Raw genomic sequence first — 23,933 nt, 5'->3', positions numbered from 1 at the left:
CCTTCGTAAACGAGAGCGTCCCGTAGCCAACAACTGCAGTTTCCTGTCTGCTGTCAATCCGCAAGCCCTGTTACCTCAACTACTCTCTCTCGAGAATCTGTAGTAGAGATGCTGTGATGAAGGTATGAGGTTTTAAGATGGCTTTTCATCAAAAATGAATTGTAAACTCAACAGGTAATGCAATATTGCCAAAACCGTAAATCAAGAAATTGGACAGCGGTTCTGACAGCAATTGATTAATGAGGTCAATTGTTAAAGCTATATTTTGCAAGAATTTTGAGATAAAATTTTCTAAGAAGATTTTGGGTAGTGTGCTTTTTGTGAGCATGTGAGCAACCTAATCATAATTGGTAAGATGTGTATACAGTAAGTGAGCAAAACTAGATCTCTTCAATTATAATCTAAGTTGCTCAAACATCCAGTGTTGCTGCATTTGCAGCATAGACATGCTGTGAAACTGTCAGCATCGTACAACTCCCTCTGAGAAGTTGGGCTTTTAATTCTATTCCCTTTAAAACTTCTGCGTCATCAAAGCAGTGCTTTTGTTACAAATTCACCATTTTCCACCAAACATTTAAGACAGTTACTATCGGACTTCACATCACCTCCCCTGAACCATGTTCTTATTATTATGCATAAACCATTTTTGGTGGTCTATGACAGCGCGATAAATATATCAGAGTTTGGTTATACTGCCCATTCACTTAGCTCTTCTGAAGGTGTTTAATAAACATGACCCTAATTATACAAGTTGTACTTAAGATTGACTAGTGAACTAGCTGTTCACACAACCTAGAGACTACTCAGCTTTGAAAATGTTTAGTTTAGTCATCCCCTGCTGTTCCCACTTTTATAGGGAATATGTAGGAAAATACTTGATTGCAGTTCACCAGAGGCCATTCCATCCTCTGGTCCAGAGAGATCTTGTAAACCCTGGTCAAAGTGATTTTTCTCATCAGAAGAATGATTTATCTTTCTTGCGGAGACATGCCTAGGCCTGACATGATGAATGATCTAAAAGTGCTCCTCTAGCCGAGACACTGGTATCCTCTCAGAAATGCTTTGTGTTCCCTTCAGCATAGCAACATTTTCAAATCGGAGTACATGCTTTGCACCAATCATCAAATTCCAGTCACAAGAATTTCCCCTTTCAACATAAACACATCAGCATCTCAAAAGACCCTTTGCATTGGGATTGATTGGGGGAAACGATAACAATGGCTGAGCAAATGGAGACAAATTACGCCAAGCGTTGTTGGTGCTCTGAGTGGCTGTCAAAACAGACATAAAAAATGAACGGCAGGATTCTTTTTGACCCCTACCGGAGCTCGTTCCTTTCCTCTCCCTCCTGCTGCCACCCTATGAGGAGAATGGGAAGAGGGAAGGAGCGATTGTTGGTTTTAGGCCTCAGTGTACTTCCTGTAAACGATGGGAGTGCTTTGTAATGACATCCAGGTATGTTTGCTCTTCATTTTGCACGGCTCATCTGTGATCAGTGCTGGAGGACATGTGTGCCGGTGGAGATGTAATAAGAGAGGAAGGCGTAGAGCAGGCAGATTTCCATTCCTCCTTCTGATGAGGAAAGGGGGCTGCAGACACAGGCCTGCCACGGGATGTTTACATTCCACCAGCAAGGCCACGCAATTCTCTCATTCAAAGCAGAGCTGAGGTAGAGCGGCGGAATAAATGTGTAAGTAATCTGGGTATAACGGCATGTTTTCTCCAAGGGCCTGGGGCCAACGCAGCAGGTTCATGCCATCTACTTCATACTAAGAATGAATTAGAAACTAATTGCGGTCACCAGGCAGCAAAGTACAATTTTACAATCAGTTTATTTCTGCAACGCTTTATTTTTTTCAGCCACATCAGTTGTTGGTCCAAGTATACAAATATTTATAAGCTAGAGGACTTTATAACATGCCTGTGGCACTGCAAGAAAACTTCAATGACTTACCTGAAGACTCCAGAACACTGTCAGTTGATTTTTTTTGTTTTTTTTTTATCTGGCTTGTTACTAGTGAACATTTCACCCTGGAATATCTTGGCCCATGGTCATCCTTCAAATATAAATGAAACATTCTTTGGAAACTGATATGTTTTAAGCATTAAACTTACTGTATACTGTGCTTATTTAGTTGGATGGAATAATAGGCTTGCAGGAGAACCCATCCCTTTGAAATCTTAGCTACACTGCAGTGTCCAATGCATTTTTTTTCTTCTTCTTCTTCCAAAAGGCCAAGCCATGATCTTTACAGAAGTTATATTGGAGTTCCCTGACACAAAGCAATGTAATGAAGCAACAAGAAATTAATCACATTTCTCAGGTTATGTCTGCAACAAATGGAATTTACCATCTGCTTGCTACCGAGTTTCTGCAAAGCATCATTGGTTCAAAATCCCCAAAAAAAACCCTGGAAAGACATTTTTTAACTTCCCACTTGATAAAATACCAAAGAACCTCACTTAACCCCTTCTCAAGAACCACCTTGTTTTGGACTTTTGGAAAAGGATTGGGAAATCCATACATATTTTTAGCAAATAAAATGCATCCATTGGTCTTTTATTTGCAAATGTTTGTTGTTGTTAGGGTTTTTTTTTCAGTTTGTAAAATTTTCTACATGTAAATCAAATGTTTGAGTTTGGTTGCTGGTAAACTTCCAACACATTCTAAGCTGGAATATTGGTAACTCAAATTCCATCTTGTCAACAGTTAATGATAACCATACACTTTTTTAGCAAACCAAATATATCCCTGAGGTTGTTTAGCCAAATATTTGCAGATACCGGTGTGTAAAACACACCAAATGTAGAACAAATGCTGGTTGGTTACTGGAAAATGTAAAACATGCTAAGCTAATAGTAGCTTTGACCTCCATCAGTCACTGGAATGCCTGTATGATTGGAAGTAGGTGAGGAGAGATATCTCACATCCAACTTTGAATGAAACGCAACATTAAACATTAAGTATGTTCTAATTCACTTTTGCATAAAAGCATAAATAGCTGACACTGGAAACGCCCGTTTGTTGGGACATGGTGAAAGATTAAACCAGCGCCCTGCATACTTCGCAATCACGATAATCACAGCATGGCACCACCCCCACCATGGTAACATTCTGTATGGACCAGTTGCCGGAATAGTCTGATGCTGCCAGAGCCATGCTCTAACAGTGTAGCTGAGACCTGAGATACACAACCTACCCACTTGATAGGCCATCTTACGTGATTCCCAAAATTGCACCAAATCAATGACACAAACACAGCGAGCCCAGCTCTATATATCTACACAGCCTGTCTGCAGCAGCTCCACATGTGGAATGCCAAGGATGTATGTTACTGTGTATTAGCAAATGAAGAGAGGGTGTGCTATTGCTGTGGAGTGCATTTCTGAGATTAGGATCCAGTTCAATCAGGGTTGCCTTTGTGTATTAGGGCTTTGGGTGGGAGTGGGATGGGGTGCTTTAATCTGCTCTGGTGCCGATTTGCATTGGAGCATTGCCTCACGCTGCTCTCCATCACAAGGGGCTGTTGAGTTGTACATCCTGTTTCATCTCCTCTGGCAGGCTCCTCATTTGTCTGGGGAAACAAAGTGAGACTGAGTTTTTATCAAAAGTTCCATTGTGCAATGAATGGGGAAAATATTAAGCCATTTTTTAAAAAGAAATCATAGAATGATGCAAGGAATCTGGTAATATGGCTATTTTAAAGGTATGAATCATTAATCTATAAACACACACCTGCACAGGGCAGTACATTGCCCACATCATTATATCCTACTCAGTTTTCCTTCTGACTATTAAAGTTATTATATAAATGTTATGTAAAGGGGTATTATGTAAACGTTACAAATAAATCAGAGCTGTACAAATTTGAATCCATGGAACAGATATTATGATTTTACTGCAGTTGAAGGACATTGTTAGACATGACACTAAGCAGAAAGATTGTGACCAATGTTCAAGAAGGAATACACAGGGTTGAGGAATTATGAAATTTAATTACAAAATAAATGTAACTTTTTAATCTGTTACAGTTAAAAAAAATGTAATTAAATTACAATTACTTCTGAAAATGTTAACGATTATAGAGGGGGTTTCATCTGAATATTCTCAGTACCCCCATATTCTCAGTATATGAGACACCAATGTTTCATGAGTGTAGGACACAGAATAAACACATGCTTATTCGATAGCTGTTTTATTTCCTATTTGGGTTTATGTATATGCCTTTTGTTAAGATTTACATTTTTTTTTTCTTTTTCTTTTCACTTAGCTCAAGGCATTGATTTCAGAAACAATACCATAACTATTAAACAATTTCTTGTTAAGACACTTAAATATGTATTTACCTCAGAATGATCTGAAAGTAATAAGAATTGTTAAAGTCGGATTTTGTGGTGGCTGTGCTTTACAATTTAATTATTATTATTCATATTAATACAGTATTGCTATTTATTATTATTTTGAAAGTCTGACAGTAATCAGTGTGGAGTACTACTGTAAGGTTAACCCTGCCTGCTTTAAATGTTTTGTTAGAAAAGTAATCTAAAAGCAATCAAATGTAATCAGTTACATTACTTTAATAAATTAATTGAAATAGTTACACTACCTATTACATTTTAAATAGAGAAACTTGTAATCTGTAGCCTATTACATTTCCAAAATAGCCTTCCCAGCACTGATTATAGACAGTCCCTATAGTTTTATATTGCATTAACACATAGTGGCATCCCTGTATGCATTCATAATAATAGTTTTTGTGGGCTGTTTATGATTTGTTCTCAAGAAATGCAACCATCAAAGATCATTTTATGATCTTGGTATGAAAATCAACTGGTGGGTGTAAAGCAGCAATTTTACAAGGACATTAAACATGGCTCCAGTAATAATTCTGCAAATTGTGGGCAAGGATCGAACATTGGCTTTGAAAATGGTTTGAGCAATCCATCTCTAAATATAAATTTGATAATAATTCATTGTAGTTAGTATGCGAAGCATACACTCATTAGGGGTTTCCTTAGGTCACAAGCTAAAGCGAAACTTGTAGAAAGAGTGTTGGTCTTCAGCAAGAGTCTTTGAAGCATGTGGTGCATCACGGGAGGTCTGGGAGGAGAGAGAATGAGGAACAGCGCCAGTGGCTACGAGTAAGCAAGCATCCCCCCAACAAGTATAAAAAAATAAACCAAGTAGCCGAACCCACATTCCCAATGTAGAGCGTCTAAGCCCAGGAGCCCGATGATGAAGCTGTCTGATCCATGTAGTATCAATCTGATGCTTTCTAATCCTATTGACCTTTCTAGACTATGTAGCATTTCATGACCTTTGTTTGTGTGAAAATCCTTCTGTGTTACAATACAATATCAACCAGGGAGGGAAAACTTCCATATGCCGCAGTTCTGCCCAGCCCACCCGCAGCCTGGAGGCATGGCTACTGTGCGATGAGTCCTTGTAAACTCTGGCAGCTCTGAGTGCATGCTAATGCCATGAAATCAAGGATGGAACCACATTTTAAGAATCGGTCACTGAAAAACCTTTACTAATTGAACTTTTTGTATAATGGTGGTGTTAAGGTCTATTTTGAAGCCAGTTTAAGCAGGTTTGGAGCTGGTAAAGCTGGCTGGTGACGTTTTGCTGGTGAAGTTAGTTCATAATCATCTTGGGACAGCAAGCATACAAGCAGCCCATACTGGGCACCAGTATCCCAAACATGAGAGTATTGCTACCATAGGGCTTTCAGCAGGCAATGTCTGGCATGAAATATTTGGTTGCACTGTGCATTTTCACAAAGCACTTTTCTGATAAATTGTAAGTTTCATTCATTGCTTTAACTACGGTTTGAAAATGAGTGAGGTTTGGGTTGGGGTTAAGAATTGTACTGTAATAACCCCTACAAATACAACTCATTATATACACTAAACACTTAAAAAGAGACAGACATGTAGATGTTTGTGAAATAAGTTAAGAGGTTAGGGGTTGATAGTTCAGTTAAATAAGTAGTTTATTATTCATGCAACAATGCATATCACTGTTATAGTTTTTATTAACCATTGCTCTATAGATACTAACTTTGTCTAGTGTTCTTATCAATGTTTTTAGCACAAGTTTGTGAAAATTTAACTATTGTATTGAATATAGCATAGAATTCTTCATGGCTAGTTTTTGCAAATTTAATTTCATTACGTAACCTACTTGTTCTACAGATCTGTGCACTTGTGTTAAATGCTACTCTTTTTGATGGCATCAATAATGTTTCTGACAGATGTTTTTATTTATTTATTTTTTTGCATTTTGCTTTGTCAAATGTGGTACTCTATTAGCAATAACCTGTCCGTGCATTTTTTTTTTTGTATTATTGTATTTTTTTATTATTATTGTCAGTTTTATAATATGCAGTGTTGCCAGATATTGCTATGAAAATAAATAAAAACCGTGTTGGGTTGCAACAGGACCAGGGTTGGGAACCACTGTTTTAAAGTCTCAAATTATATGGAACAGACTGAGGCAGAGGCTTTGCCCATGCTCTCACTCACAACTAAATATGTACTCTGAAAGTTTGAAAACAAAGGACACTCAATTACACAGACAGCTTCTGTTTGCGCAGCCAATTAATTGCTTTGTGCTCTTGCTGCATGTTTCAGAAGGACAGCTGTTCCTCATCTAGCCAGGACTGCTAGTTCTAGTCCATCCGGTCCTCTGTTGGCCGGTCTAGAATTCCCTCCACAAGCAACACTGCATATGTCCTGCTCATAAACCTTTAGCACTTCCATGTGGGTGTAAAGTCCCTCTCCTCTCATCTCTACATGACGCCTCCGCTAACCTCTGCGGCCAGTTTACATCTACATTATCAAGTGTCAGTTTGACTACTTCTTTAAACCCAACCATATTCCCCTTCCATCCAATTCCTAATAGGATCTTCAAACTCATTGCCCTTGAAACTCTACACATCCCACGTTCATAGTACATTTGCATGTGTTGCAAGTTTTTGGCTTGCGGAATCAAACTTGATGCCCTAATTTCCTGTCCTAAAGATAATATTGAGTTGCGAAGCATTAGCTATTCCACCATGTGGTAACACTTGGAAAGAAAGCAAGCCTAAAATCTGATATGGCCATAAAAGAAGTACCTGCTAATTACATAATGGGAATTAGGTATTCTGAGCTATCGAAAGGTAACAGATATGAGCAATTGTTCCTGGGCTTTGTTGTGTTGTGCCAATGCGCCACTGTTTACTCGCCCTATCGCCACCTCCCCAACCCCTCAACAGATAAGCAGGCAGGAAACAAGAAATGGATTTATTTGATGCTCCATAACAACACGGTCTGGCAAAAGTGGGCCGACAAGTGAGAGACAACCCCTTAATGAGAATCCTCAAAGGGAACAAGGCAGAGGGCAAAGCAATGACTCCCATGCTAAGGATATTTGGAGAGGAGATATTTCACAGGCTTACACAACTGAGATGCCCACAAAGAACTGTCTTCAGAGGGTTTCTCGAAAGAAAAAAAAAATAGAGCTATACAATGAGCTTTTGAGAAGTTAAGCCTGAATTCAGGCATTTAACCTCCTTGCAATTATTCTTTTTTGATATCTAACGTGTTTGAGAATGATAATTATGTTTGGTCAATGGACACAATTAAATTGGTTCAAAGAAATGATAGTGTGTAGGGGGAGTTGTGTTGAATACAAAACAGTATGATTGCATGCAATGAATTACATGTTAGTTTAAGGCAAAGAGAATATTGGGGAAGTCGTGGCCTAATGGTTAGAGAGTTGGACTTGTAATCCAAAGGTTGCGGGTTCGAGTCTCCGGCCGGCAGGAATTGTAGGTGGAGGGAGTGAATGTCCAGCGCTCTCTCCACCCTCAATACCACGACTGAGGTGCCCTTGAGCAAGGCACCGAACCCCCAACTGCTCCCCGGGCGCTGCAGCATAAATGGCTGCCCACTGCTCCGGGTGTGTGTTCACGGTGTGTGTGTGTTCACTGCTGTGTGTGTGCACGTTGGATGGGTTAAATGCAGAGCACAAATTCCGAATATGGGTCACCATACTTGGCTGAATGTCACTTCACTTCACTTCATATAATTACCCTTAATTTTAAAGTATATTTTAAATGTATAGAATGATAGTCAGTGTCAGGAATCCTGGCCATGAACTTCCATTAACTCGCCACCAGAGGTCATTCGCTCACCACATGAACTCTTGCACTACACTAACTGTTGCACGCCACCTCAGACTACAATTCCCATCATGCCTCATACCTGGGACTGATTGCACTCCACACCTGCATCTCATTAACTCACACACAGCACCTCATTGCGAAGTCGTGATTTGCCCTGGCTGTCATTTCTGAGCGTTATTAACCGTGTTTGTTTTTATACCTCTCGACCCTGGACTGTGTATCGTTGCTGATTGTTCTCTGCCTGCCCCGACTTGGATTTGTTTACTGGACTTTTGATTCTCGCTGCCTGCCTCGTCCTTCCGCCTGTTTTCTGGACTCTGTCTCTGCCTCGCCTCTATTGCTCAGTTTGCTGGTGATTGACCCTGCCTGTTTGACCAATCTTAATAAAAGCTGCAAATGGATCCAACCCAGTCTAGTCTATCGCAACAGACAGGATGATGAAATCAACAGACATTCAAGTTAGTTCGCAGTACAAGGTGACCTGAGATTTTTCTTTGAGCTAAAAGGAACACAGAACTTATTCAAAAATATATTATATTCCCATTCTGTCATTTTGAATTGATAGATCACATTATAAAAATGTCCTGTTTGGATTCAAAGACAAGTTTTTTTTTTTGTTGCTATAGCAGATATCAAATCAACTTATTGTATAGTGAAAGTTTCCCTTTATCAATACTGGCACTGCGTTCCTATCTCAAAGATATTAATATCATTTTTTACAATTTTGTCTTTGCTTTTAGGTTAATATCTGAAAAGATAGAAACATGTTTGCTTTAAGCAGAACATTTGCAGCCAAATTTATAACTGCATGTGATGTTATCTGAACTTAACCAGCCCTAATGGGCATTTCTTTGACAGTCGCCTCTCTTGCCATCCTCCTCTTTTGAACGCAACAGCCTTTCGCTTTCTGTTCTACTCAATACTGTGGTATCACAGGCTTTGACATCAGAGTAAATGTAAAATTCATGGATTTGGTTTGCCCAGAGCATGTGGATTAAGCTACAGGGGTAGTTAGTCAGGTTAGTGGAAGAAAGAGAAATTGCTTTTTCCGACCTCTGTGCATTGTGGGAGTCACGACGGCATAATGAAAGTCAAAGAAGAGCATTGATGTGTTCTCCGAGTTTTGTTTGTTTACCTGATTGTGCATTCTGAACCTACTTTTTTTCTTATGTTTCTTTCATTGTTGAAGCTGTCGCATGACAGCGGACATCTATAGGGTATTGCTCGTAGTTGCGACATGAAGAAATATATTTTCGTTTGATGTCAAAGCCCATAACACGCCTTGGGGGGTAAAAAAGATTCTGTAAGAAAACAACCACATCTTCCTTTTTCCTGTGAAAAACAGTAATGACTGAACTGATTGTAAGTAGAAAAATAAACAGCCCTGCTATTTTCTCATCACAGAAAGCCAATTGTATTCCATATTTGACTTGATATTCATAGCCAATTCATTTATAGATTTTTTTTTTTTTCTCATATAATCCAATGTGACAGAAACAAGCTTTTAAAAGAACCTTGTTCTCCTCACATTCTGTCACACGCTGCCTTCAAGTCATCAAAGAAATGATCATGTTTGAGACGAGCACACATGAACACCACCAAAATGTCCTAAATACCAATGCGAAACACTGGATTATCTGTGAGCCCAGGGTTTTGAGTGGGAGTGGTGATGATTGAAAGACTGGCTGAATCAGAGTTGGGGGCCAAAAAAAAGTCTTGAGACATTATCTTGAGCACCTCATTTTATGTGCAAAGCAGCACAAAAGGTCAAAGGTGTCCTTCTAGAGCATGTTTTAAAAACTATGGAAAACAGAAATGCAATCCGTATTGGTCTTAAAAGTATATTGCACGGCTCGAAAGTGTGCGCATTTAACACGCATTTACAAATAACAGTAGATGTGTGCAAACAAGAATTCCTGGGAGGTCTGTAAAAAGTCTTAAATGGTCTAAAATAGTCTAAAAAGTCGTAATATTTTATGACATTGTAAATTTTGGATGGAATAAAAGGAATCATGAAACAGCCTATAATGTGATTATTAAGCTTGAAAAGGAGCCCAGCCTCATGAAAATGCATATCAATAGCACATTTGTTTTTTTATTTATTATTATTATAATTTTTTTTTAACTGACTTTGGCATGCATGCGTTTCACACGTTTGATGTGCATGTAATATGCATTTTTGTGTACATATAATACGCACCTATCCCAAACCCCTAAACCTACCAACTGCGTATCATATGCACATTTCTGTGTACATTTCTGCATATAGTACACCAAATAGAAACGTAAATTGTGCCATTGAAACACACTTTTATGAGATCGGTTTAGGTTTTAGAGCATTTATGATGATTAAGTTGTAGAAGTAGTGCATGTTTTTATCCTTGGTGATTTAGAATGAGCAGCCAGCAATTGTAAAGCATAGACATTTCAAAATAAGTGTCCCTTTGTTTTTCATGCTTGTTTCTAATTAAAAGTCCCACATTATGCTTCTCTCTCTCTCTCTCTCTGTGTCTGTCTGTCTGTTATTGGTATTTTGGTTACACAATAAACCAACAAAACTATTCTGTCCTGGACACGAATGTCTTATTGTATGCTTTAGGAAAGACAAAAACACGTTGTTTGATACTTTTTCACTGCGCCTGAAACGAGGCTGAATTTTTCACCTTAGGAAAAAAGTAAGTGTTGTAATTGAATTCGATCATCTGTTATATTTCCTCAGGTGCTAGGATTCAGTATGAAAGGATAGGAAGTGATGTCACTATGCAGTGCGGCTCGCTGGACAACGATGCCTCGGTAACATGGAAGGTGAACGGTACGGACGTGAAGGCCCGTCGGCGGGAAGAAGGACCGCGGCTCATCCTGATGGAAGTGAACATGAGTAGCAACGGCCTGTACAGCTGCTTCCAGAACCCCGACGGCCAGCGCCGTGACCAGATCAATCTCCGCGTTGGACGTAAGTTGTGTCTGTTTATCCCGCTTTCCTCTTCCTCATATTCACTACATCCTTCCCAGAACTCGGAATAACCCTGCACAGTGTTTACACCGACACTTATTTTTCTAAACAAGCACTGCGCTCGTTTCCACCACTTGCTACCCGGTCATCTCTTAGAGGCCGGTGACCTCTTGTTTGGATGTCTCCTCTGTGTATTTGAAGAGTGTAATTATTAACAACAAACGTCATTGTTTGACCCTGACTGCTCCTCGGTTCTCCTCCAGCCCCTGATCCCAAGCCTTGTCTTCTCCAGCAAACAGCTGCTTCTTTCTGTGTGGGAGTCACTGGGGTGCAAGTTTTATGTCTTATCTATTTGTCAACTGGATTAATTTGTCATGCTAGATTTTTTTTATGAGGACACACAACTCGATGGGAGAGGAGATGGTAGACGTCCAGATGTGCGCAATACAACAGGGTCCTTTGGTAGAGTGCCCCCCCCCCCCCCCAAAACTATTAAATCATAAAAATGTTGACCATTCAAAATAAGTCAATTGTAAATCAGACAGCAGTCGAGTACTGAAATGAGACTGTACTACTGGTACGGTAGAATCGTTACCAGGTCTTAAAAATAAGAGTTTCTGGCCAGTTTACAAATCAGTTACATGCCTCTTCAGGCCTGTGTTGACATTGTATAGTTTTGTCCAACAAATGTAAGATTATAAGTGTCAATGTCAAAGTATGAATTTTTGGGAAAAAATTGCAACTGTATAAATTATTATTATTTTTTAAACTGTATAATTCAGCTTTTTTATTATTATTATTAAGTATGATTTTTTTTATTTTTCTTGGGGGGGAGGAACCCTCAAAAAATGCTGCTTTTTATTATTATTTATACTTTTTTTTTTTTTTTTTTTTTTTTTTTTTTAAGTACACATTTTTGGAACTTTTTTGGAACTGTATGAATTCCATTTATTTATTTGTTTGTTTGTAAAGAAAAGCGTTTGTAAAGAAAACCCAATGTTTTGAGCTTGGATTATACTTTATTATTTTAGTATAAACTTGGTGCCGAAGTACCAATAAATAAATAAATTGAATATTAAAAATATTAAATATCTGATATAGCTGCATATTAAACATCAAATGTCTTCGGATAGGCTGTGCACTTCATGAACATGCATAACAGAAGTGGGCGACGTGGTTTATGTGATCTTACCCTTAAATTCGTTTCCTCAACTCTCTGATAACCCCAAAGCTAAATTATGAACTGCTACGCTGCAAAGCGCCGTAATCAATATTATGTGACAAGATGCTACCCGTAATGCCGCCTGACAGCAATTTCATTGACTAATCAAATTAGACGAATGAAGAGGGGAAAAGTGGAGATGAGTCCTCTTATGAGAACATGATGAGTAATGTGCTTCATCACCCGCCTCTGCATGCTTCCACGGCTCCTGAAAATAGCTTGTACGAAATGTAAGCGAGATCGCATGATTACTAAAAATTCCTCTAAAGGAAATTCATTTTACAAGTTTCAATAATACATGGTTTCAAAGAGCATGCAGATTTTCTTGGCAAAAACTACAGCAAATTTCCGCTTTGTTTCTTTTATTCTGTCTCTGCAAGCTAAATGTCTTTAATATCTTGATTGTTTCTCATAAGATAACATAGAGAGCAAATTAAGACTTTTGTTAAAGGGATAGGGATAGTCGTTCCAAGCCCGAATCACTTTCACACAGGGTTGAAAAGATGCGATGGTGAGTAAATGACAGAATTTATATCCCTTTAAGACATTAATCCTACATGTGTCTCCTCTGTTTACTTCTGGAATTAACATCTGTTCCAGGTGATCTAAACACAAGCGATCAGCCGAGACAGATTGCCATTTACACCTGGTAGTAACATCCTAAATGCATCTCCTGTTACCTCAGATTTCGTAACCACATACTTCACCTGCTACATCAGTGTGTTACTGCATGTCGATGAAGCACAAAAAGTTTAAAACGTCAGCACAGTTTAGCATATGGTTCCATTTTGGAATCTTTTAACCAAGCAAAGGTGAGAACGGTATTTCATTGTGTGACTTTGCTGCACATAAAACCGATTGTGAGCTTAGCCTGATGGTCTGGTGATCCTGTGGCCGCAGTTTATCTCTCACAGCGGCTGGGTCATGGGCAAGCCGGCTCAGCTAACAAGATAAATTCTGCAGCTAAGTGCCTGAATGAGAATGGCATGGTCCCAATCCCACAGACAGGGAGAGGCCCCTTCGCAAGTACGTCAAACGCTCTGCATATCTGTGACAGGAACGCTTGCCAGGAATTAGAGGGGAAGAATCGGCTCTGGCCATTTGCAAGGATTCCTGTAGTTCCTCTAAACAGTCTTTAGTGGTCTGTCATAACCAAAACAGCTTGTAGGTCAACTTTCACAGACAAACCATAGGAAATAAGTTATGGTTTCCTTGAAAATTATGATGTTTTGTTTGCGCCCATGGATGATTCAAGATAGCAGGATCCAGTTGCTGTGAACATTCTAGTCTTTCTTCAGCATTGTACTAGATAGCCTCACCCCCCAGTGAAATCCTAATGGTTCCAGTGTATAAATATCAACTATGTTAGGTATTGGATGGGATTAGGGATGTAGAATAAGGTCATGCATTTCTGGTTTTTATGTGGACTTGTAGCTGGAAACAGGACATTTTGAGAAATTCTACGAAGAGTGAAGAGGAGTCGAATCAGTAAACATCACAACTGGACTCAAATAAAAAAATGTGTGTATATATATATATATATATATATATATATATGTATATGTATGTATATGTATGTGTGTATTTGGCCATACATTTTTTTTTTTAAGGTCCCATTGTGACTATTAAAAAACCATTATCTATGACTTTTGCCTCAATAAACTCCTGGTTTGCTGTTTATTAGTAGTTAGTAAGGTAGTTGTTAAGTTTAGGTATTGGATAGGATTAGGGATGTAGAATAAGGTCATGCAGAATATGTGCTTTATAAGTACTAATAAACAGCCAATAATAAGCAACTAGTTAATAGTGAGAATTTTCAGTCGATTCGGGGGTGGAGGGTTGGGGCATGTTTCAAGGAGACAAAATGATTAGAAAACTATGGTATACATCCTGTACGTTTTGTTTAAAAATGAGACTATTTAAGCAATTCGGCTAAAATAAAAATATTGCTCAAAATAGATGAATGATAATCATCAAGGAGTATTTGTGGGGGGTTATTGCATATTCCTGCCTTGCAAAATAGTGGCAGTAAATTTAGTGAAAAATCTTCAAGAATTCAACATTTAACAAGATCCACAACTAAACCGTTTAAATGTGACTGGATTTTCTTGAAGTTATATTGCATGTGCGTCTTAGATTCAAACTTGTTTTAATCAATGGGTGCTTGCAACCCCATGATTTTGGGATAAATAATGACCTCATCTATCATACTTTCATAGCACTGTCTTGAAACACTCAGTAAGATTAATACAGTCCTCGGTACCATTATTGGTTGGCATGAAATATGATGCATAAGCAAAGAAAAGTTTACTAATAATGCTTACCTCTTGTGAGCGCTGTTTGCTACTTAAACGTTGGACTTTCATTTATTATTTCTGAAAGTTACCTTTCCCAAATGTCACAATGGATGTGTCCATGGATTGAAATCCATGACAGGTCAAATCCTGCACAAACGTAATGACTACCTGCCAAAGCGTTGTCTTTTAAAAGATGAAGAAACAGACAGTATCGGCCTTAAGTGCCATGCCAAGATAACAACTAAAGCATACAATCACACAGAAAGTAATGCCAGACTGAAAAGAATGTTCATAAGAAGTATAAGGACATGAAAAAAACATATTCACCAGCAAGTTACCTCTTGTAAATTTCAAAACTTGCCCCATCCTTTTCACTACTATGGCTTTTCTGTTGCTTGTGGTCTGTCTCCATTTAGCTGTGAGAAACAAGAGAAAGCCATTAAAGTGGCATGTTTTGCCTGCCCTGGGATAGAGCTGCTTTCCTGCAGGACAAAGTGCTGGGTCTACAGTAAGCAATGCTGAGGGTTCAGGCAGGACCACAAAGTATGCGAGGGGAAGCGAGCGGAGCCGTTGTCAGAGATAGCAAGCTCGTGTTGGGCTGCTTTACGGCGGTTGTCAGGGAAGAGGTTGGAGAGAAGACATATGTCAAGGTCATCACTGCTTTACTTAAGTGCACATGATGCCGTGACAATTAAACATTCATTACCTTACAGCAAACCGAGGCAAACAAAAGCTTTAAAGTACTCGCTATAGTGACTTTTTTTTTTTTTTTTTTACTTTACTCCACTTTTTTATGACACCTTGAGTTAAGTTCTCATCCTCATGTCGTTCCAATCTGTATGAAACACAAAAGGGAATATTTTGAAGAATGTCAGAGCTGCTCTTTTCCATACAGTGAATGCATATTGTCTTTTTAGGCTTTCAAGCCTAGAAGAAAAAGAAAACCGCATCGAAGACGATAACTGGAATGGTAACTATAAATATCACAGCTATAATGATAACGGGACATAATTAAATGCACAGACAAAACTAAAGCTGAAGAAGGGTGAAACCAATGACAGCCAATCAGAATCCACATTCCATTGATGTGGTGTTAATATAGTTATCTCTATAGTTTAAAAACCATTGACGTGCTGTATATAACTCACTGTATACACTGTATTCTAAGACATATGATGGAACTGTGTAAGAAATGAACCAAAAATGCCGTTTTAATATCCTATTAATATTAATCATGCTGTGAAACAATTCTGTCACAATTAATGCATTTCAGCAAAGTGTAAACATTTTTTTTTATTATTATTCTGTGTCATTAGCAGAACATGAAATGTGGATTTGCTCTTCCTCCCATGGGACAGGAAAGGAAAATTGCTTTCAACTACACGCCCTATTAAAAAGTCTGTAATGCCATGTGCTGGCCACTTTTGATCATTGCTTTGGTCCAAAAAATTTTTTGGTTAATTTCTTTGAGAGATGGCCCTAATTCTTGTTTGTATTTTGTTAAGGCAGAGCTCCTTTCCCCTGCCAGCTTTATTGTCTGTGATTGATATTTTGTTTACCATTGGGATCCTCTGGGATTGTGGAGAACGGGTCGGCCAAATGTAGAATACAGTAATTACATCAGAGCGGGAGAGAAAAGCTCTGTGAGACAAACCTAGACAAGACTCACCAGCATAAAAGGCAAAGATTTAATTCTGTTTTAAAGGGTCTGCTTATCTCCAATTCTCTCTGCAGAACTTTCTCAGTAAAAAGAAAAACAACTTGTTTTGACGAGCATTTGGAAACTGTGTCTATTATGTTGACATAAAACTTGCATTATTATTAATAGATAGTTATTTTGGAATTGTGTCGATTGTAAAATGTATAGATATCATTTACTAAAAGATATTAATCTACAAATACAGAAGACAGACAGGTATAACATTTTGACGAGAATTCTGTTGCTACGATCCTATAACGACTAAATCATTAAAGTTTCTGGGTAAATGGAGAACATGTCCTGATCAGATTTGCAGCTGAAGTTTTCCATGCTGATCAATTATACTGCGCAGGACTGAGAGGAAAAGGAAAGAGAATTATAGAGACATGACATGCTGAAGTTCTCCACAGCAGATTTATGGCTTTTAGCAGCTTGTCTCATCCTTTGGGAGGAAGGATTGCTGAACTTTAGCTGTAATTTACAAGCTTTCTCCAGGATTTCCTCTCTAATCAAATGTTCCCCATTATTTCCATACTGTCTGCGTGTTCTCAAAGAGAAAGACAGATGCAGAAAGAAAAGGGAAAAAAGAACACAGTGCTAAATACTTACCCATTCCAGACCATAGGTAATTTCTAGCAAAGCTTTTCTATGTTATTCAGCTTGAATATGGTTACTGTCAAACATATTTTCAAGCCTAAGATGGATGTGGGTCTGAAAAGCAAGAACATCAATAAGTAATTAAATTTTTTTGTGGTTCATTTCCTCAGGCATAACCTTATTCCCTAGTAGCAGAATAGCGTTGTTATTTATAGCTGAAATAGACACTGTCAATACAGACCAAACATGGCCGTGACATCTGGAGATTTCTGTATACCTTGAAGTTCAGAATCTATGTTTTTAATCAGGCTTTTGATTGTACTGGGGCATTGCGGCAGAACGTCTAAAGGAAATTCACTGGATAATGCATTGCAAAAGACATAGCTGGCATAAAGTGTGACAAAAAGAATTCGACAACCATCTGCAAGCCCTCCACCAAAACATCTGCATCCACTCAACCCATCAGAACATTTTCAGGACTGGATCGAAAACAGTAGCTGAGCTTTAAACATTACATAACGCACCCCGTGTGCCACCAAGATGAACCATGTCGGATTAGCAACCGCTTTAAGAGGGTCTGCGTAATCTTAACAGAGAAACAATGGGAGCCGTTGGACTTCTACCCTCTTCCTCTCCAAACAAACAACAAGAACTTGCCCTCTCAGAACCCACGCAGAAGTACTCCGGCGAGATGAAATAAATCAAACATGACAAAACACAAGAGCAGCTTCTTTCCGATGAGCCTGTTTTATTGCGGAATAACACATCAATATTGATCTTGACTCGATTGGAAATTCTAAGTGGTGGGCGCTCGCTTTTTTCCATCCACCGTCAGCACGGAGTGTGCCCCACGTTGAGTTGCTCATCACGCTGAAAACCTGCTGAGGCTGTTTATCTGTGAAGGCTTAACTTTATGAAGGGGTTATATATGTATGTGTGTGTGTTTATATGTAGTGGAAGCTTCGGATACCTTAGGCACCTGTCACAGCTGAACATCTGGGAAATGTAAATAAACATACTACAGCTCGTTCAGTGAAAAGCAGATAACATTCTTTATAAATTTATTACAAAATTAATGACATTTTCAAGGCAGAATTTCTGGATTCTGTCTTGACTCAAAACAGTTTCAGTTTAAAAGGCCATCAGGACAAACACACACCAGCAAGATCAAACTATATTTGTTTGGCGCTTTTCACAATAGCTTTGCAGCTTTATAGAAAACAGACTCTTACAAATTCTCCAGTGAGCAAGCCAAAGAAAACCTTATTAATATCCACAGAAGCTAAACTTTCCAACCCATCCACAGATCTACCTAACCTAATTTAATGTCTACCAACCGATCTACCGACCTACTCTACCCCAACTACTGTACTGAGCTATCTGTGATGCACACCCACGCACCCATACTTAAAGGGATAGTTTCTTTAACACTTTCTTCTTACAGATGAATACAATAAAAAAAAGCTCTTCCAAGCTTTATAATGGCAGTGAATAGTGTTCTCTCTTCTGCTCACCTAATCTTCTGAAATATTTTTACTATGTGGGTGAAGGGATTGAGCGAGGTCTCAATTGCTGGAGGAAAATAGGGCTTTATTAATTATAAAATAAAATAAACAAACAAAAACTACCCCGTAGGGGAAAACAGACTGGCAAGGCTGGACAAGGCAAGACAAGGCTGGACTTCACAAGGGTAAGGTCGACAACAAGCCGGCACAGGACTGCAAACACAAGGAGATTATAAAGGGAGCAAATGAGGAGAGTAATGAGGTAACAGGTGGGGCAAATCAACCAATAACAAGGAAACAAGGTGGGTGGGGTCAAGACAATTGACATTAGAGCACATGGCACATAGAACTAAACAAGACCAGCCATGTGCTCAAACAAAACAAAAACACAAGCACATGGCCAGCAAAACAAATCACTAGCCATGTGCAAAACAGGACACGAACACGCAGCTAATGAGAAGACTCATAAGCCGCATGTTCACAAAAAACAAACATGAAAGCAGCAGCCAGTGAAAAAACACCAGCTGCGTGCAACACAGAGCAAAACAAAACGAGAGAAAGCATGCGGCCGAAACCGAACCGCATGCCGAACAAAACACACACACACACAGAGGACAGAGGAGCGCACGGCCCGAGTGAACTCGAAATCGCACGCTCCCCAGCAAGAACAAACCTGGAGCGTGAGTGTCCGAACCCCGACACAAAACCAGAACAGAGTCTGAACAAAACAGGAGTGCCGGGATCCGAACACCACGCCCCAACATGAAACAGAGCGCGCAGCTCGAGCACACTCGAAGCCGTGCACTCACCAGAAAACAAGACAAGGGAGTGTCAGGGCTCCGTCACAAAACCATGAATAAACTAGACCGAAGTGACAGAACCCTGACAATATAAAATAACTGATCTATTTGAATATATTTAAATAAAATTTTATTTATTCCTGTGATTTCAAAGCTGAATTTTTACTCCACATCTACTCTACATTACTCCACTCACATGATCCTTCAGAAATCATTATAATATACTGATTTGCTGCTCAAAAAACATTTATTAATAGTATTATTATTATTAGTAGTAGTAGTAGTAGTATTGTTGTTGCTGTTGTTATTATTAAAACAGCTGAGTAGAATTTTTCAGGTGTCTTTGATGAATAGAAAGTTCAGAAGAACAGTATTTATCTAAAATAGAGTTTTTTGTAACATTACAAATGTCTTTATCATCACTTTTGATCAATTTAAAGCATCCTTGCTAAATAAAAGTATTAATTTCTATAACCCCCCCCCCCCCCCCCCCCCACTGACTCCAAGCTGTTGAATGGTATAGTGTATAATGTTACAAAAGCTTATTATTTCAGATAAATGGTGATCTTTGGATCTTTCTATTCATTAAAGAATCATTAATAATCATTAATTTCATTTTTCGGTGAACTAACCCTTTAACCTAATCTAGAAACCCCCCTACCCAACCACCTATCTATTTACACTCTAAAAGAAGGTGGGTTGTTTCAACCCAACTTTGGGTAAAATATGGACTAACCCAATTTTTGAGTTAAAAATGTAACCCAACACCATTTTGAAAGTGTATCTACCTGCTCCACTTTAAACCAACTTGCACTTCACCCTTCCACTTTCTACCCACCCTATCAATTCACCCTCCTACCGACCCTACATAGCCTAACCTAATCCAATCCCCACCCCACCTATCCACACATCTACCTACCCTACCACACACACTTAACCTAGCTTGCAGCCATGCAATCACCCACCTACCTACCAGCCCAACACTGCCACCCACCTTCCCATCTACTCTATACCTCTATACCACTTCTTATTTTTCTAACCCACCAATCTACCTACCTAACTTAAGTTAACCATCCCCTTACCAGTCATCACACTGTATGCACCAACCCCTCTATCTACCCAACCTACCAAACACCCAAATTACTTAATGGCCTCACCCACCCAAACTATGCTTGTATTCTCTAAAATGATATTTGTTCCTCAGTTGAGAAAGGCCGTTGTGCAATTGCTTGGAATTGCAGCTTGTTCAGCCATGATGAATGGGCACGGGATAACCTTTCTCACACCCAGCAGAACCTTAAGCCAAATAACTCAAAAGCCTTTTCATTATTCAGCTGCCTCTAACTCGATCATATGTTCTTTGAGACTGCTGCTTGTCAACATTTTTGCTCTGATTAATTAAGAATTTCAGAAAGAGCCTGAACACACACCACCTGCTTGCATTTAAATTGACAACAGAATGCGGCCTCTACAGAGGAAACAACTCACTCTGAGCAAGATGTGAGTGCCAACACTCATTTCCTGTTCCCTGCAGTATGGCACATGCCTTGGGTGTGCCCTCTCCACAAATCGGGAATTAAACAGCTGTAAAGTGTGTGAGGAGTAAGTTTGATAATAAGATATGGAAGGTCTAACAACTCCCACGCTGTGAAACACTCTTGAAATTCTTTTGAAGTTCAACTAGATAAAAGCAAGCTGTGTGAACTGTTTTCTCTGCGTAGATTTTTCTTTTTCAACTCAAATCTTTAAAGACCCCATGAAATGCCTCGGTGAACAATGAGCCAATAAACAATAAGAATATATATTTTTCCTGTTATGATTTTATTAAGACAGTTGAGGCAGATGCCATTGGATATAAACAGCACAAAATACGCACCTGGGCGCTCAGTTAAATCATCAATATGTTTGGTTTATTTTCCTGTTTTAGCTTTATTAGTGTTTAGCCATATACCATCATATACAGTAGATGCTATTAAAGTGAACAGACACACTCTAAAGATTCAGAGGTTCTCTGTTTGCTTTCTCTTTCACTGAATATGGAGAACGGCTGGATTAAATTATGAATAATTCAATTACTAGAGCTGCCCACAAAAAAAAAAGAAGTACAGGTGTGGCAGCTAAGGCTCTTAGTGTTATTGCGTTTCCAAAAGGAAAAATGATTTCAGAGCATTTCCACTGGGAATCTCTCTCTTCTCGCCTCATCAGAGATGGAATAATGGAACGCAGTGTCACACTCTGGCGATTCGCTATACAACACCTCATTCACACACAAAAGATTAATCATGTGCTGAATACTAAACCCTTCAACAAATATAGTCTCTACAAACCCAAAATCTGGATTTAAGCCATTTTCAAGGGCCATCATAGTAACGATAACCTAGTATTAACTACACTCTCTAGCAATTCAATTGTCGTTTGAGTTTTGAGGGCATTGTTTTCATCCTGATAAAAGGGGCCTTCATTTAGAGATTAAAAATAAATGCTGTTCATTATGATTAGGATCTTAGCCAAGAGTATAAATAATGTAGGAATAATGCTGTACAGTCTATCACTACTCCCCCTAGAGGTCCTTCACCTCAGTTGTAATGAGGGCAGCGCTGGCCTCATACTGTGAATTATTAAAACCCTGAGCAATTACAAAAATTACACTACATGCCTTAGAATGGCTATTAACATAAGCTGTGTTGGCTCTGAGTGAGTTTGAAATGTGCCGAGGTTGGGTCGTTTCTGCACTTAAATTGGATCGCCAGTTAACTTTTGATTTCTTAGCATGAATTATTCTTGTTTACTGAATGGTGGACTTATGAACTCATGCATTTTGAACATTCCCTATTCTTGTTAATCAGGTCATATGAGAGGCACACGTTAATTTGAAGTTCCATTTAGGTTGAAGATGGTTCTTGGTTTTGGAATGGCATTGTATATACTGTTTGCATCCATGCAACTTTTTAAGTGCAGGAAGAGTTTGATGTTTTATGTTTGTCCCAATGGTTGCCATTTTCCAATGTCAAGACTTCCATGCCTTGCAGCTAGATTTGCACATTCTGTGGTTTGACCTAACAGGTCTGGGTTACTTTGTTGGAGTTGGATTTCCAATGAAATTCTTGGTAGAGGCTTGCAGAATGAGGAAAGAATGTCTCTAATTTGTGTACAGTAACGGCATGAGGTTAGAGTTCCCTCTCTTCTGACACACAGACGTACACAAGCTCACTTTATATGCTTACGGAAAGCTTTAACGCAAGATTGGCAATTTTGATGAGTTGCTTCTACTTGATGCCCAAAATGAGGGCTCAGAATTGGCCGAGCTCTTAAAACGCTGAGTTCAAAGTACAGACACCCTCTTCAACTTTTGAGAGAATTACCCCAACATCCCACTCTGTAGTTAAACATCTTCAGCTTGTTATTTTTCATGCTAAACACCAGTATGCAGCTCCGAACAAGCAATAATAAGTAGTTAGACGTTTCCTGCGTCTGTCTGGCTCCATGTGATCCAACCTCATAAACCAGCATGAAAGTCAAATCAGGTCTGGATGAAATATGATAAACGCAGAGTGAGCCAACATGTAAGTGATCTGTCTGAAATCACGCCATATCCACAAAGCGTGTGCGGAAAGCCACCACCATACAAGAGCAAGATTACTTTCTTTCAGAGCAGAGAAGCCAAACTATTGTAATTGCTATATTTAGGGCACTTTGTTAAGATATATAATTTTCAAAATCACAATCGTTTAAAACAAGTCAATTGATTCATCAATTAGCAGACAGTTGAAAATCATTGCATTTTTGTGGCAGACAACCACACAATATAGACATTGCAAAAAATAAATAAATAAATAAATAAAACACTGGCCTGCAGCCTGCTATCCATTTTGCAGCATTCAAGTAGTTCAGAGGCCTTGAGACCCTTGTGTTCCTCATTTGAGCTCATTTTATCTCAATTTTATGAATATCATATTTTATGAATATATATATATATATATATATATATATATATATATATATATATATATATATATATATATATATATATATATATATATATATATATATATATATATATAATCTTTGGAAAACTACCCTTACAAGATTATATATTCTCACACGTGTGTCTCGTTGAATTGATTTTTTAGCTCCAGAACAAGCACGCTCTACTCCGTGATATTCACAAGTGACTCAGTAGGACATTTGATTAATTGCTCTCAATAAATCAATCAATGCATGGCTGTGTGCTAAAGTTCAGTGTGCAAGTAAAACACACACAGGGCAGTGACAATTCATTGTTATTTGTAACCGTGAGTGCTGTGCTGTGTGTGTGTGTGTGTGTGTGTGTGTGTGCGCTTTTAATTACTCTAAATTTTGGTTGTATATATATACAGCTGACTGTAAATTAGATCTATGAGGTTACACGAGATACAAATTGGCTCAGTCTAAACAAACAGGACTGGCAGGTTTGATTGGCAGCCGAGAACATAATTATGTGAAGGAGAAAAAACAGAAGAGCAGTCGGCTGTCCTCTGCACACGAGCAATTCAATTAGTGGCCTTGTAGCCAGAAGACAGTCCTAGAGTGTGAAGCAGTGAATGAATATTCATTATGTGAACGTTCATTACGAACACAATTATGAGGCAAGGACCTTGAAATAGAGTCTTTGTTTACCCAAATTATCAAATATACTGTACTGGATTT

General features: G+C 38.7%; 1 protein-coding gene across 1 annotated transcript in view; it reads left to right on the top strand.

Moving 5' to 3' along the window:
- LOC306865625 (ciliary neurotrophic factor receptor subunit alpha-like) overlaps positions 1–23,933 on the top strand; it is a 167,177-nt gene that overhangs the window by 80,105 nt on the left and 63,139 nt on the right. Inside the window, exon 3 of the mRNA XM_079410346.1 lies at positions 10,894–11,127. Within this exon, the coding sequence (XP_079266472.1) occupies positions 10,894–11,127 (234 nt within the window). The remainder of the gene's footprint in view (positions 1–10,893; positions 11,128–23,933) is intronic.

Source organism: Barbus barbus (assembly GCF_936440315.1).
Source record: "Barbus barbus genome assembly, chromosome: 47".
Lineage (NCBI taxonomy): Eukaryota > Metazoa > Chordata > Actinopteri > Cypriniformes > Cyprinidae > Barbus > Barbus barbus.
This window is presented reverse-complemented; position numbering and strand designations above follow the sequence as displayed.